This window comes from Callorhinus ursinus, unplaced genomic scaffold, assembly GCF_003265705.2.
Source record: "Callorhinus ursinus isolate GAN/ISIS: 27379988/994484 unplaced genomic scaffold, GSC_fseal_2.0 scaffold50, whole genome shotgun sequence".
NCBI lineage: Eukaryota > Metazoa > Chordata > Mammalia > Carnivora > Otariidae > Callorhinus > Callorhinus ursinus.
Genome location: NW_027397112.1, coordinates 8,830,984 through 8,847,883, shown reverse-complemented (window position 1 = coordinate 8,847,883; position 16,900 = coordinate 8,830,984). Strand labels below are relative to the sequence as shown.

The 16,900-nt window shown below is 38.5% G+C and overlaps 1 protein-coding gene across 10 annotated transcripts in view; it reads left to right on the top strand.

Annotated features, from left to right (window-relative positions):
• TANC2 (tetratricopeptide repeat, ankyrin repeat and coiled-coil containing 2) overlaps positions 1-16,900 on the top strand; it is a 352,068-nt gene that overhangs the window by 281,276 nt on the left and 53,892 nt on the right. For all 10 annotated transcript variants that reach the window (XM_073883063.1, XM_025890285.2, XM_073883069.1 and 7 more), the window contains 2 exons: positions 6,284-6,450; positions 9,629-10,236. In XM_073883063.1, the coding sequence (XP_073739164.1) occupies positions 6,284-6,450; positions 9,629-10,236 (775 nt within the window). The remainder of the gene's footprint in view (positions 1-6,283; positions 6,451-9,628; positions 10,237-16,900) is intronic.

Below are 16,900 nucleotides of genomic sequence, written 5' to 3'. Positions count from 1 at the left end.
CAGTAGATAACTGGAACAAACAATATTTTATGTAGCATCAAAATACTTAAGAAAAAAATTTAACAAAAGATGTATAAGACCTCCACAGTGAAAGCTACAAAACATTGCAGAGTGAAATTAAAGAACTTAGTAAATGGAAAAAATATACCATGTTTGTAGATTAGAATTTTTCCCCAAACTGGTCTGTAGATTCAACATAGTCCTAATGAAGAGAAGATTAAGACACTTCACAAAAGAAGATACACAAATGTGCCTACAAGCACATGAAAAAGTGTTTAACATTATTAGTCATCAGGAAAATGCAAATTAAAATAAAAATGAGACACCAATTTACTCCCACTAGAATAGTTAAAATTTTTTAGGTCAAACATCAAATGTCAGTGACAGTGATAAGCAACTGGAACTCTCTCACATTGCTGTGGGAGTATAAAATGGTACAACTACTTTGGAAAACTATTTGGCAGTTCCTTATAAAGTTAAATGTAAATCTCCTTTATGACCAAGAAATTCTATGCCTATGTATTTACCCAAAAGAAATGAAAACATATGTCTACAAAAAGACTTATACAAGAATGTTCATAGCAGCTTTATTCACGGTAGTTAAAAACTGGATACAACCCAAATGTCCATCAACAGAAGAATGGATAAACAAATTGTAGTATATTCACTCAATGGAATACTTCATAATATTAAAAGGAAATAAACTAATAATATGCTCAACAAAGTAGATGAATCTCAAAATTATGTTAAGCAAAAGAAGCAAATGTATATAGTCTATGGTGATAGAAGAGTGATTGCCTATTGATGATTGGGAGGGAATCTAAGGGAAAGTTCTGGAATGATGGAAATGTTTTATAGTTTGATTGGGATGTTAGTTACATAGAGTATATATACATATTTGTCGAAACTGATCAAAGTGTACCATTAAGATCTTCACAATTAACTGTAAGTAAATTTTATTGCAATAATTTTTAAGATAGAGAATTTTTAAAGGTCGATGAAGCTTTCTTTCCAGGAAAGTTCAGTGGAAAACATTTTCAGTTTAGATTCAGAAGCTAGATTGCAAATTGTACATTTTTCTTTTAAAAAATGAAAGTGCTAGATTGCAAATTATACATTTTTCTTTTAAAAAAATGAAAGTGCCTGGGTGGCTCAGTTAAGTGTCTGCCTTTGACTCAGGTCGTCATCCCAGGGTCCTGGGATTGAGCCCGCATTGGATTCCCTGCTCAGAGGGGAGCCTGCTTCTCCCTCTCCCCCTGCTCGTGCACTTTCTCTCTTTTTCTCTCTCTCTCTTGCTTGCTCACTCTCTCAAATAAATAAAATCTTTTTTTAAAAAATGAAAGTCAAGGGGCGCCTGGGTGGCTCATTTGGTTAAGCGACTGCCTTTGGCTCAGGTCATGGTCCCGGGGTTCTGGGATCGAGCCCCGCATCGGGCTCCCTGCTCAGTGGGAGGCCTGCTTCCCCCTCTCCCGCTCCCCCTGCTTGTGTTCCTGCTCTCGCTGTGTGTGTGTCTCTCGCTCTGTCAATTAAATAAATGGAATCTTTAAAAAACAAAATGAAAATATTTTCAAAATACTTTAAGGTTCTACAAGTGTGGTGGCTAAAACATACACAGGGATGCCTGGGTGGCTCAGTTGTTTCAGCGTCCCACTCCTGATTTTGGCTCAGGTCATGATCTCAGGGTCATGAAATTGAGCCCCACATCAGGCTCTGCGCTGGGCGTGGAGCCATCTTAAGATTCTCTCTCTCTTCCTTTCCCTCTCCCTCTGCGCTACTCCGCACATGCAGGTGCATGCTCTCTCGGAAAAAAAAAATTTTTTTTTAAATAATAAAACACATACATACAAAACAAATGAAAAAGTTTTGAAGTTTCCTGGTGAGCTTTTGCTTCAGCCACCAATATGCAATGAAAGGAGATACTAATTTATTACCACAACTAAAAGGAAGATAATTCACATGTACAGCTTTTCTGAACAAAAATGTCTGTTATGAGCCTTACTTTCACTTTTGATAATTCTTTTTTTTCCCACTTTTGATAATTCTTATACAGTATACTAGTAATAAAATCCCATGCAGTAGGATTTAGTTCTGACTATGGTACTAGCTACCATCTCTTCTCTTTTAGTCTCTGTAATTCTTATTTCTCTCAGGGGCAGAGTGTCATAATGGGGCTGCTAAGCAGGTCAGTTCCAGCATTTAAGTGTACATATAAGCGAGGGCAGTAGGGAATCCCTGGGGAATACAGTTTTACAAGGGAATAAAAACAAAGGTTAAAGGGTTTAGAAACTTTTCCAGGGACTTGTCAGCTAGAACAATGGCTCCTAAGCACCAGTCCATCTGAAGTTTTCATTAGTCCCATTACAAAATAAGAAAAGAGAAACAGCCTAGAATTTGTCTTTCCTATTTTTTTTAATATTAAAATATTTTTATTCTATGAACTAATGGTGGTAGTAGATGGTAGTTGCGCTTTAAATGTTCTTACATGGCAGGGTGCCTGGCAGTAGAGCATGTGACTCATGATCCTTGGGGTTGTGAGTTCAAGCCCCACGTTGGGTGTAAAGCCTACTTTAAAAAAAAGAAGAAGAAGAAGTAGCAATCCTTTGTTAGTCCCCAATTTTTTTTTAAATTTTCATTTGTCTGTAAAATCTTTTAAAGCTACTGATGATAGAGTAGGTATTTAACCTGCAGAAGTTTGGAAATGAACATGCAGAAGCATTCTTGTAAGGCTAGTTGCATTTGAGAGGTGAAATCTAAAGATCATTAAGGCCTCATCTCTTAAATTTATAACTGAGATATCTTGCCATTTAGCAAAGGAAAAGGAAATTTTTTAGGAATACTTCTCGTTTTACAATATTAATACCATTTGGAAATCCTTTACATTTATTCTTCTGAATCCTAAAAAAGGTAATCTTAGATAAACATGATGTCCTTATTTCTTAAGAGATGAAATTTTTTTATTATTATGTTAATCACCATACATCACATCATTAGTTTTTGATGTAGTGTTCCATGATTCATTGTTTGCGTATAACACCCAGTGCTCCATGCAGAACGTACCCTCCTTAATACCCACCACCTGGCCAACCCATCCCGCCCACCCCCCTCCCCTCTAGAACCGTCAGTTTGTTTTTCAGAGTCCATTGTCTCTCATGGTTCATCTCCCCCTCTGATTTCCTCCCCCCTTCATTCTTCCCCTCCTGCTATCTTCTTTTTTTTTTTTAACATATAATGTATTATTTGTTTCAGAGGTACAGATCTGTGATTCAACAGTCTTGCACAATTCACAGTGCTCACCATAGCACATACCCTCCCCAATGTCTGTCCCCCAGCCACCCCATCCCTCCCACCCCCCACCACTCCAGCAACCCTCAGTTTGTTTCCTGAGGTTAAGAATTCCTCATATCAGTGAGGTCATATGATACATGTCTCTCTCTGATTGACTTATTTCGCTCAGCATAATACCCTCCAGTTCTATCCACGTCGTTGCAAATGGCAAGATTTCGTTCCTTTTGATGGCTGCATAATATTCCTGTGTGTGTGTGTGTGTGTGTGTGTGTGTGTGTGTGTGTCTTCTTTATCCATTCATCTGTCAATGGACATCTTGGCTCTTTCCACAGTTTGGCTATTGTGGACATTGCTGCTATAAACATCGGGGTGCATGTACCCCTTCAGATCCCTACATTTGTATCTTTGGGGTAAATACCTAGTAGTGCAATTGCTGGATCGTATGGTAGCTCTATTTTCAACTTTTTGAGGAACCTCCATACCGTTTTCCAGAGTGGCTGTACCAGCTTGCATTCCCACCAGCAGTGTAGGAGGGTTCCCCTTTCTCCGCATCCCCGCCAACAACAGATGAAATATTTTTGATACTTCCTTCATATCACCTGTATTAATAGGTGACTTCTAAGTAACTTCTTCAAGGAAGCAAATCTCCAAAAAAAGGAAAATAGCCAAGATTGAGAACAATATAATTATCTTAAGTGGGACATATTTCCTTTTTTTAAAAAAAAGAAATGATATATTGTCTACTTTACTCTTGGCAAGAATAATATAATCTGGGAATTTATGCAAATGAAAATTTTATTTTATCAGCAATTGAATTATTTCATTCATTAAAATGTCTAGATAATTTAGAGCATGTTCTTGATCTTTATGCTTAAGAATGTGTTTGAAATGTTTTTCCCAAAGAAAATCCCAGCAGATGCATTATCACCAGACTTTTTCTCCATTGGAAGATCCTGGCTTTTTGATGAAGGAGTCTGGGTGAAGTTAAGGGAGGTATAATTGAAGTTGGGGAGGCAGTGGTGTGTTGATAAAATTTTAACAGCCAGCTGGAGAAGGAGAGCTTGTGGTATTTGCTTGTTTCCACTGTGTAAATAAATATTCTCACCTCGGCCAATTTCAGGCTACCAGGCTGCTTAACAACTAGCTCTTAAAAATACTGCAATGGGTTCTCCTGGACCAGTACAGGATGGCTTCAGCATACCACTTGGTGGGGCAAGGTGATGGTGCCCCCACCTTTGTGGGTCAGTCCATTAGTTCCAAACAACTTTTTTCTCTTCCCTAATTCTTTGGACTTCCCTATTCTTAGGAATGTTTTTTTCTTAGTACTATATCATCAAGGATGTCATTTCATTAATGATCATTGTTAATAGAGCTGGAATCCATAGTTCATTTCAGAAAGTCACCAACTGAAAGTACTAGTTAAAACTTCATAATTTGAGAACTGACTTATAGTCCTTACAATATTGAAATTAAGTTGCTATAAATATAAAGCTTGTACTTTGGGGGGAAAATAGTAAGTTTTATTAATCATGAAAAAAATCTGCATATTTTCAAATAGAAAACCAAAATATGTATTTTTGATTGGTCTTGACTCTTTCAAAAGAGCCAATCTTGTACAGAAATCCACAGACTTTTCCTTTTGTCTCCAACTTACTCTTTTCCTCCTCAGATGTAACCTGTGTTCCATTTCAGGTATTCAGTAACTTTTTTCTTCCCCCTGCTTTCCTCCCTTAAGAACCTGTCAAGTCCTACTAACCACACTGGATTCTTAAACAACCCAGAGGTTAGGGGCACTGACACCTACAGAGACAAAAATCTGCATACAACTTGTGACTCCCCAAAAACTTACTTTTAATAGCCTATTATTTACCTGAAGCCTTACCAATAACATAGTCAATTAACACATATTCTCTATGGTGTATGTATTATGTAATGTATTCTTACAATAAAGTAAGCTAGAGAAAAAAGTTACTCAGAAAATCATAAGAGAAAATACATTTACAGTACTGTACTGTATTTCTCTAAAAAAATCTACATGTAAGTGGACCCATGCGATTCAAAGCCATATTGTTCAAGGGTCAAATGTAGTGACTTTTACTTCTTACTTGAAATTCATTTGTACTAAAGTGTGCATTCAACCTGGGGGTTTTTTAATCTCTAATTTGTTCACTGTGGTTCAAGAATCACTAAGCATTTAACGAGAGTGGAAGCCTGAAAACCCACCAAGCCTTTTTCTACAGCTTCGCCCTAAAGATAAACGTATTTTGTCAAGTTAGGAGATTATTATAGAGTTCAGGAGGGAACTAAACACAAAAGTGGCAGGCATTTGTCTTTCCCATTGACTTCTTCCTCCTGGGAAGATCACACAAGTGTCTGGTCCCATTGAAGCTGCATTAGGTATAGTCTAAGAAGCTGCTAGTTCTGTAAGGTCTTGGGATCCAACCTGCCTAGTGACCTCTCTCTATTGGCTGGGATTCCTTTTCTCTGTTCCACACCCTTCTCTCCCACTACACATTCACATCAAGTCATATATACTGTTTTGGACTTCACATTAAACCTTTTTGGTGGGGGCGCCGGGGGGGTGGTTCCCAAAGGAACATGTGACTTTGTTTTCTTAAATGCTATCAGATAGAAAAAACCAACACATTCTTTTCAGCGTTTTCAAGTATGGGAGAAAAATGAATTTCCATGTGCAAATTTTCACAAATGTCATGGTCAGGCTGTCTCACACATGATAACATGGGGGAGATGATGATGATACATACACTTCATATATTACATATGTAACAAAACTTTCACCCCTGGTAAAAACAAAATGAATTCACTAGATGAATTATTCTTTGTCTTTATAATAAATTATGTACCCTGAGCATTTAGTAAACACATAAGAGATCTTCTCTAATTTTTTTTTCCCCAAACAGATACGTGATCAAGGACCCAAAAAGAACTCAGTTATCCACTTGGTAATTATTAAGTAATCTGTTTCTTTCTGTCTCAGAGAGAAAAATCCCAGATGAAGATTTCATCATCCTAATTGATGGATTAAATGAAGCAGAATTTCACAAACCGGATTATGGGGACACAATTGTTTCATTTCTGAGTAAAATGATTGGAAAATTTCCTTCTTGGCTCAAACTAATTGTAACAGTTAGGACCAGTTTACAGGTATGTGTTTGTTTGCTTTGGGACCATATATTATTTCTCTTGGAGAGTGCTTAAACAGAAAAAGTTCTAGATCCTTGTTCCTTAGTGATGAGTTTTTTTAAACCTCTACCATGTCTTCGAGCACTAGCAAGAATAATTCCCAAAGAGTATATTTTGAGAGTGAGAGATCAGATGATCTAAGTCCAGTCTCTGTGTATGACTGTCTTAGTTCAGATTCCCATTTCCATTGCTCTGGTTTTCATAAAGTGTCCCTCAAAATAACATGAAAAGAAGGTCCATTTTTCTAGACTTTGTCCTGAGCACAGCAATGCAAATTATATCCCTAACACTCTAATTTGCTGTTTGAGTTTTGTTTTACTTTTTTTTTTATCATGTAATGCCATGTAAAACCCAGTTCTGTCTGCCATTTAGAGTCGGATTTCTCCTTCCCCCCCTCTGCTTCAACTGAAACAACTTTTCTATAATAGGACGGTGTATACCTTCCTCTAAGAAATATTGGCAGCATTAAGGCTTTAGATTAAATGTACTACAACTGGGAGATAAGATTTTTTTTTATCTTTTTTACCTTCCACCCTCACTCACTGATCACTTAATGGCCTAGAAGAAGGACTAGAAATGTGGGACTGAGCCTGCAAAGACATATGGGCTAAGGGTAAATGACTTCACCTCATCCCTCACAAGATTACATAAAACCTTGTTCTTGTTGTAGCTGAGTTGGTATCCCCTATTCCTTACATATTCATACTTGGTTTGGAACAGTTTCTCAACCTTTTTTTGCCTAACCATTGCCTTGTTTGTTGAGCATCAAAGTCTCACAATATTACACACCTATCCCACTATTTCGATATAGCCCGCTTGTAATAATTACTAGTGTACAGAAAACAGTTTCTCTCTCCCAGGGACTTAGGAGTATTCCTGCATGTTGACCAATTAGCTTTGCTGCCTTCTTTGATCAGAAACTATACTTATAATGCTGGCCACCACCTTGCAGATGTTTGTTGTTAATCTCAAAGTAATTTAAATTAAAGAATGTGGATGAATCAATGTAAATGCATCTTTACAACTAAAAATTATGTAATCTCTTACTGGTCAGTAACTGGATTGTTAAAGATCAAGGATGAAAAGAAGAAACTTCCAGGAACACAATCTCTGACTAGTTTTACTAAATGTATGCTTAGGAGATGTTATCCTCATTTGTATTTTTTACATAATGCCATGTGCAGTCTCAAAAGACATTTTAAGTATGACTTGATGAGCAGATGACTTCAACTTTTCAGCTATGCCAAGGATAGGAAAAGTACTACTATACATATTAATCTACAAAGTCAAAATTTCAGTGTCCTCATAAATCAAGACCTGTATAACTTCCCAGATACTTCATTCACTTCAACCAAGAATTTTCTTATTTTCATTCAGCTCTGACAGTGAAATAATTCACAGGTCTTTAAAAAAAAACCCTCATATTTGATAATTCATTATTTCCACAGACATTTCTTAAGTACTTCAAGTGTGTCAGGCACTTTCTAGGAGCTGAAGATAGAGCAGTGAACAAGACAAACTATATCCCTGCCCTCATAAAGCTTATATTCCAGTGAGGAACACAAACAGAAACTAAGTGAAAAATTAAATATATATTAAAATTTTAGGTAGTATTGGTGTTCTGAAGACAAATAAAATAGGATAAACAGATAAATGGGAATGATAGTTATTTTAGATAGGACCATGGGAAAGCCCTCTCCCAGGAGCCTGGCAAAATAATGGGATCTGATTTACCTTTTTAAAAGATTTCTTTGGCTGTTGGCCACAAAGATAATAAAAGGTAGGGGATCAAGAATAGGAGCAGGATGGGCGAAAGGCTTAGACTAGAGTGATCATGGTAGGGGACCCTGTGAAGTGGTCATATTTGGAGCTTAGACTAGAGTGATCAGTCTAGTATCACAGGGTAGGGACCCTGTGAAGTGGTCATATTTGGACTATACTATGAAGGAGAATCAAAGGGACTTAATGATGGGCTGAATGTGGGATGATCAAGAAAGAAGATTCAAAAGCAAAACATGGGATTTGGGTGCACAATTGGGTAAATGCCGGTATGAGGAAAAGAGAAAGATCACAGGAGCCTATAATTTGGTGGTAGGGTTGGTGGTAATGCGGTTTATTGACATGGGAAGGTTTTGTCGCAGGGGGCAAAATTCATTAGTTCTGATTTAGTCATGTGAAGTTTGTCTGTACAACATCCCAATGTAAATGTCGAGTAGACCAACGTATATGATGAGAGCTCAGGGGAGAGGACTAAGCCGGAAACACAGGTTAGGCCTCAGCCAGGCAAAGTGAAAATTACATAAAACCTTGACAAGAATCATTTCAGTGAAATGAGGTGGTGTTGAATCTCATTGCAACAAAGAGAGGACAGAATGGGAAGGAGGAACAAGAGATAGGAAGTAGAGAAAACTCTTCTGTGAAGTTTTGCTAGAAATGGGGACAGAGATTTAGGATAGTAGCTGGGGGGAGGGTTTGTGGTGCCATTCGTCTGTGTGATCCAGTAAAGAAGAAGAAATTGATGCAGAAGAAAGAGGATACTTGCAGGACCAAAGTCCGTGTGCAGATAAGATGGAATCCAGAGCATAAGTAACCACAAAGCTCTATCACCTTTCCCCAGTATAATTTCCAAGCAGATCACCAAGGTACCAAGCATATTAGAAGTATTCCTTTAGGCTAAGTCATCTCCAAAAAGTCTTCACTAAAATGTAGTCATCTTATTAGGAAGGTTATGAAAGGCACATTTTTATATGGTGTTCTTTAAGTCCTCGTGCATTTCTCTTACTGAATTGTACCTTGATGTTATGCCATGGTTTACACCGAGATTACAACAAAAGAGTTATATGGCACTCCACTTTCTATTTATGTTAGAGGTGTAATTTAGAATATTGACCATTAAATCACTCCTAAAGTACCTTTTGTGAAGACTGATAAAAAATTATCTTAAGTCTCAGTGTTAGGAAAAGTTGTGTCCCCTCTGTGCAACAAATTTGTTTTAACCTATGCATACTAATACTTGATCATATTTCCATCTTCGGCCACTTGGAAGTTTAGAATAAATGTGTGGACCTCAGAGTGTATCACAAGAGTTAGGGGAAACTGAAGGTCTTTCTGTCTCTCTCTCTCTCTCCATCTGTTTTAGGAAATTACCAAGCTGCTGCCTTTCCATAGGATATTTTTGGATCGACTAGAAGAGAATGAAGCCATAGACCAGGATCTGCAGGCTTACATCCTGCACCGGATACACAGCAGCTCAGAGATCCAGAATAACATTTCACTTAATGGCAAAATGGACAATACTACATTTGGCAAACTCAGTTCTCACCTCAAGACCCTCAGTCAAGGGTCCTATCTATACCTGAAACTCACATTTGACCTCATAGAGAAAGGCTATCTAGTGTTAAAGAGCTCTAGCTACAAAGTAGTTCCTGTTTCGCTCTCTGAGGTTTATTTACTCCAGTGCAATATGAAGTTCCCAACCCAGTCTTCCTTTGACCGGGTGATGCCTCTCCTGAATGTGGCAGTGGCCTCTCTGCACCCACTCACTGATGAACATATCTTCCAGGCCATCAATGCTGGTAGCATTGAAGGCACCCTAGAATGGGAGGATTTTCAGCAGAGAATGGAGAACCTCTCCATGTTCCTAATCAAGCGCAGAGACATGACTCGTATGTTTGTACATCCTTCTTTTCGAGAATGGCTTATCTGGAGAGAAGAAGGAGAGAAAACCAAATTTCTCTGTGATCCCAGGTAAGCCATAGACCTGTAATAAGCAATTCTGAGCCTATTTTGTATTGATTGCATGGAGCATGGGTATTGAAAGCAGTGAGAAGTGTTCTTCATTGAACATTTCACACAAAGGAAACATCATCTCTGTTTCTTCTCAAGACAAGGCTGTAATGAGGTTAATTTATTTTCTCACAATGTTATTTCCATAAGACTCAAAATCTGCATAGATATTTAGAATACCCTCCTACCTTTCTATATAGTCCTAAATAATTTTCTTTGTGCTAGTGAACCCAGGCTATAATTAATTTAGCCATTTCATAGACTTCCTCAGTGTTCTTCCGATATGAAGAATTGATATATTGTTCATCTCTTTGACTTAAACCAGAAACATTTTAAAATTGCAGTTGCCCTTTTAAAAGTCATACCATTTTTAAAGCCACCAGTGACTAACCCCATTAAAGCCCATCCAGTGCTAAGGTTTATGCTGGAAAAAGAAATCTTAAACCTCACAGCTGAAACAGACCTGAAGAGATCAGCTGGCCTAGCTGCTCTCCCTGTAGATGAAGAAGTTGCCATTGTGCCCATTTTACAAAGGCCTTAAGATGCTGAATCAGTGCCAGAAGTCATCAAGTTAATAGGTAGGAGAAAGGAGGAAGAACTAGAAAAAGAATGGCAGGTGTGTGGTATGTACCGCCTTTCCCCTGCCCTGCAATCATGCACGCCCAACACTCTTGCCTGATGAGCTTGACCCTGACTTAATCTTTCTCAGCTCAACAAGCCAGACTAGGTGTGAAACTGTTTCCCATTCTCTTGGGTAGAACCTAGATCTCTAGCATCCTAGTGGGGTGTGCTTTCTACTCCACACTGCCTTTTTTAAAAGAATTATTCCTTTAACAAAGTTGGTGTTTTCATATATCCCTGCCTTCCGGGAAACAAAGAAGACACCAACAACATAGCTGGCAAATGCAGAGCTTATTCTGGCTCAGAAAGGAGAGAGGCCAAATCTGTGCCTCCGACCGTGACTCATCAGAGAGACTAAACCTCTCTGACCACGCTGGGGTTTTATTTCTCTTCTGGCGTGTTCTTCAGCCGGCCTTATTGAACACAACTGTGCTTGTGGGCATGCTGCTCAGCCTACTACATGCCACTTTGTTAGAAAATTAGTTCCAGATTCTGATGAAGATATTAAGCCAGGCAGTAGATTCTGTGGTGTTTTCCCTGAGAGAGAAACTTTTAAAGAAACAAGCTATAGTGGAAAAAACATGGGTTTTTGAGTCATTACCTGCATATAAATTCTATTTCTTCTAGGAACTGTGACCTTTGGAGAGTTTTATGTTTCTGAGACAATTTTCTTATCTATGTAAAAGAGATAATTCCTAAAGTTGTTGAGAACTAAATGAGGTCATATATAGTATAATACGTATACTTAAAATAGCACAGAGTACAAAGAAAGTGTTCAAGGAATGTTCTTCCACCCCACCCCACCCTTTGCACCCTTTTAGATATACCTTAACTAAATCCTGTGGCTAATTGGATAGGCAACAGTAGTCCTCTGCTATTAGCATTCGGGGGCCCAATATTAAAAAAAAAAAAAAAAAGTCTGAGTCTCTTCTATGAATTGTATGACATTCCCAAGAGTATTTTATTATAAATCCTACTAGTACTGCTACTATGCTAAATACATAGAGTTGGAAACCACATATTTAATAAAAAGAACCAATCTAGAATTGCCTCATGAACACTTTGAAATCAGTTTTCAGAGAAACTTTGCCACTTGCTCTCTCTGTCTCTTCCTGGAACATCTCAGAGAATTGAATGCTGAAGTCCAAGGCAGCCAGGCTCCCACTGAATTAACAGTGTCCTTACAACAGATAAAACCCTCAGGGGCTCCCAAAGGAGAAAATATGGCATTTTGCAGCCATATCATGACTTTACAAGCTTACCTTCTCAACATGACTTATTAACCAGAAGCGTTTTGGCAACAAGCTGATACACTGGGACAAGCAAACACTTCTAACTTCAGATGCTGTGTGGTCTGTTCCCTGGTGATTGAATAACACACAGAGCTGCTGAGGGATCATCATATATCACTTAATGGCAGAGAGAATAAAATAGTAGGACCAGGAGTTACCAAAAAAGCTTCCTTACATTTCATTTCAGTTGGAATCCAGCCTTCTATCCAGCACTATCTGGCACCAGCTTTGTTACCAAAGTATTGATCTCAGAGTTTGAGACCCCCCCTGGGTCAATGAGATGGAAATTCACTAAGAATTTAATGCTATGGCCAAAGCCCAAGCTGGCCTTTCAAAGAAACTGGCTCTAATTGCCTTCCATTTCAGGCAGGTCTGAGTAGCCTGACTCTTTCAAAGCAGGGATTGTCTTTGTGGTCTTCAGCCTCTCCTTCCTGTACATTCCCCCACTGCTCTTCTGTTTCTCCCCAGTTTCTCTCTAGAGCATCACACGTATTTCCGTAGACCAGAGAGACCAACTCTGTGCCTCTGAAATCACGCTGTGTAAGCCAGTGCTGACAGGCCTGTCTCGGTGTAAGGAGAACTCTCAGAGGCAGCAGAACATCTCTGTCTCTTCTAGTCCATCTTCCTCGGCTTTCAACACTCACTCATTCACCCTGAACTAGCTGACCTTATTAGGGAATTAGACACAGACGAGAATATTCTATACTGAAGCCAAAAAGTAGTTGATCTTCATCAGAAATAGGCCACCCACGGAGGTACTTCTGCTAAGCTGAAGAGAGTCAATAATCTGAGGATGGTGCTGGAAAGAGGAAATAGCAGAGCCAGAGGTCAGTGCTACAGCTGAGATAGAGTTTTCCTTATTTTAAATATCAGACGGCCTGTTGTCCCAGGATGTCAGAGAGCTGACATCCCAGAGAGAATGACCTAATGTTGCATAAACATATAACTGTCACAGAAAGAGATGAGTTATAGATGTCTTTTCTCAGCTTGGTAACAGGATGGGTGTGTGTGGGTGTATCAAACTGTGAGCAGAACATCACTGAAAAATTTTTTATCACATCAGAACTTCTAAAACTTTGGATTTGCATTCTGGATGAAAATACGCCTCTTGAAGCCCTGACAAACGTTAGACCTCACCACCTTATCCTGCTTTCCATTTCCCACTATTCATCACTGTCATATCCTGTCATACTCTGAAATTAATCCATTTTATATTTTATTCCCTCGGGCACTGAGATATCAGATTAACTCACTAATCTTATAAACTAATCTCTGCTATTATGCTAATAAGAGGGAGATAGAAAACACATCTGAAGCGACTTGTGCATTTCAAGTAAGGCGTTTGAGAAAACAAGTCATCGGTCTTTGTTATCTAACCTATTGATGACTTTGATAGTTGAAATCTGAGGCTGGGAGAGTAAACAGCTGGGGGCTGCTGGCCCTGTGCAACTTAAAATTTCTGCGGAGTGTTAGGCTAGCCCTGCATGAACCCCCACCCTTTTTTTGTTTCCTTTCTTCACTATCTTTGTCTTCATGGTATCTAGCCTCCCCTTCCATAGGAACAGATCACAGATCAAATTTTATGTATATACATATATAGGAATATATATGTAAGATCTTTATATAAAGATCAGAAGACTCAGTTGCCTTATTTTTAAGTGTTTGAATAAAACACATGAGGCTTGTGAACTTTGTTGAGTACTGAACTGCTACGACCTAATGAAATTCTGATTTGGGAGCCTGATTTGGGTTGACCTGATTTCCTCAAACTAAGAGAAGCAAACTTTATGGCAGGTGAAAAAGGGGGGGGAAGGGCTACACAAATCCTGTTAGGGTAGTTGAGTATTTGCTTGACTCTCTGTGACTAGAGTTGACATCTTATAATACATGGTCTGTTGAGATTTGTCCTAGTTATTTTGGTCATATTAGTCCGTGAGTTACACATTGGAGACCTGATGCTCCAAAATCCATGCCACAAAGCAGACTGTCAGAGAATAAGCAGTTTTCCTAAGGCAAAAAGAAGGCATTCCCCCTAAAAGGGAAAACTACTTTGTGCAGAGGACCTGCACAGCCTGCCTTCTTATAGAATACATGGGTCTGAAATAACCACAGAATGGTGAGTTGCAGAGTTAAGGTGATTCTGATTGTTTTTTTTTTTAAATCACAAGGATTTTTTTTATTATGTTAATCACCATACGTTACATCATTAGTATTTGATGTAGTGTTCCCTGATTCATTGTTTGTGTATAACACCCAGTGCTCCATGCAGAATGTGCCCTCTTTAATACTGTTTTAATCCAAACATGAGCCTCCAGGCAGGATGACATTTAACCTTGCCCTCGCTGAAGCACAAACTCTAGGTTACTACTGATAGCCATTGCAGGCTCCCGTAACAAACCCTTAAATTGGGAATAGGTTCTGCTTTCCAAAAGCATTAGGAAAGAATTCAGCAAAGTGATGGATCATGGGAAGGAAAAAAGGGTCTGGAACCACATCAGCCCTTAGGAGGTTTGGAAGAGTTACTTCAAGGAAAAAGGCAATGTACATCCTTTACTGGCACTTGACTATTAGTAGATGATCTTACCTGCCTGGAAATATTAACTCTCTAATCTCTGTGCTGGGTCTGCATCTGCTACACTTCTAATTCCTTTCTATCACTGAGGGGAAATTAGTCTTCTGATGTTACAATTTGCATGTGTACTTTCCAAGGAGAGATTTCATTGATATGTCATATTATTAGAGATTTGTCTAACTTGCCAATAAGTTTTTTCCCTTATTATCTAATCCAGTTTCTGACTCCCTATTGGCATCAAGAATAAATGTGGGACTCACATCTGAAATATTACTCTGGTGACCTAAGGTCATGGTTTTGTGATTTAATTTAGCAGGGAGAAATTAGATGAAATCTAATGTATATCTTGGAATATGTCCAGTTTGCCAACTGCATGAATGTCCTTCAACTTTACATATTTGTTCTCTCTCCATATAAATCATGGAGCCCACATCTATTAGTCAAATAGGCATACTGTTCCCACCTTCAAGACTCTTATACCTTCAACAATAACACTTTTTTTTTCCTTTTCAAAATCCAAAATTAAGTTTGGAAAAAGCTAGTAATTGTTCTTACTGTCATAAAAACTCATGTGAAGTTTGCTAAGTTAATAAATATACAAAGAAATAGTTATGATAAGATGGAGAGAGAGCATTCTTTTATGATTTGGAAGGCATGCAGAAGAGTCAACTAAAGAAAACAAAATGGACTTGTACTGTCCTACATTTGATTTTGCTACAAGAAAGTAATATTGCTTTATATGTTTAAAGTTATATATAAATATCTGGGCGCCTGGGTGACTCAGTCGTTAAGTGTCTGCCTTTGGCTCAGGTCATGATCCCAGGGTCCTAGGATCGAGCCCCGCATTGGGCTCCCTGCTCCGCGGGAAGCCTGCTTCTCCCTCTCTCGCTATGTCTCTATCAAATAAATAAATAAAATCTTTAAAAGAAAATAAAGTTATATATAAATAGATATATGTATGTACATATGTATGTATATATATATGTATGCATGTGTGTGTGTATATATATATATTCTTTTTTTTTTAAGTGGGTATGCCCTGAATAGCAAATGCTGGTTAAAACAACTTACCTAAAAATCTAAAATGGGAAGTAGAGCAGGTGATTAAGGAAAAGTTTTGGTACTGAAAGTAGCATAGGAAATAGAGGCTAATTTGTCCTATTAATGAGTCTCTGAAGCAACACTGGCCGAATGAAAAGATGGGAATCCCACAGGCTTTCCTAGTTTGTCAAACCACAGTTAATGGCACAGCAATCAGAAGTAGTTACCGCCAGCTTAGGGGGACATGACAGCACGTTTTCTTTGTTGTGAGTACAGCAACTTACTCAGCTGTCTCTAGAGACTTTCTCAAAAGCAGCTAGAGCTCCACATTGGTAAAATCAGCACTAATAGCCTTCCATCCTCCCAACCGTAAGAACCCACAGCCGTGAGACATGTACTCACATGTATTCACTCAGCCATCAGCATATCCAGTTGGTTTGATCATTCCAGTTTTATTCGTAAGTATTCACGGACTTATTTCCACCTCTACAGACCACACCCTAGGTTCTCACGTGAACTGCTTTAGCCTCCTAACTAGGGAGAGCCTCCCCTTTATCCATTCTCCACTAGCAGCCAAAGTCATTTTTTTTAAAGCACAAATTCAACCATATAACTTCCTCTTGAAAATTCTTTAATGGGTACTTCAAAGCCCTCTATAACAAAGATATCTTCTGCCTACCTTTTTAAATTGAGCTCATTCATTCTCCCTCTTATTCATGATACTCTGGTCATAACTGATTGCAGATTCCCAGAACTTACTAAACTCTCTCCCACCTCTGGGCCTTTGCACTTAACAATTCCCACCGTCTGGAGCTCATTTTCTCTGGCTCATCACATGGCAAGATCTCTCACTCCTTCAGATCTCAGCTTAAAATGCCATTTCCTCAGAGAGACTTCCACTTGTCACCTTATGTAAGTAAGTCCCTCCTTGTTTTATCATAGCAACCTATACACTTCCTAACAGTTGTCACACTCTGTTATTAATTTGTTATATGTGAATACTTGTTTATATTGTCCGTTTTCCCCTCCAGAATGTGAGTGAGCTCATGAGGACAGGAGCCTTTTCTATCATGCTCACCTTGGGCTTGCTAGTGATTAA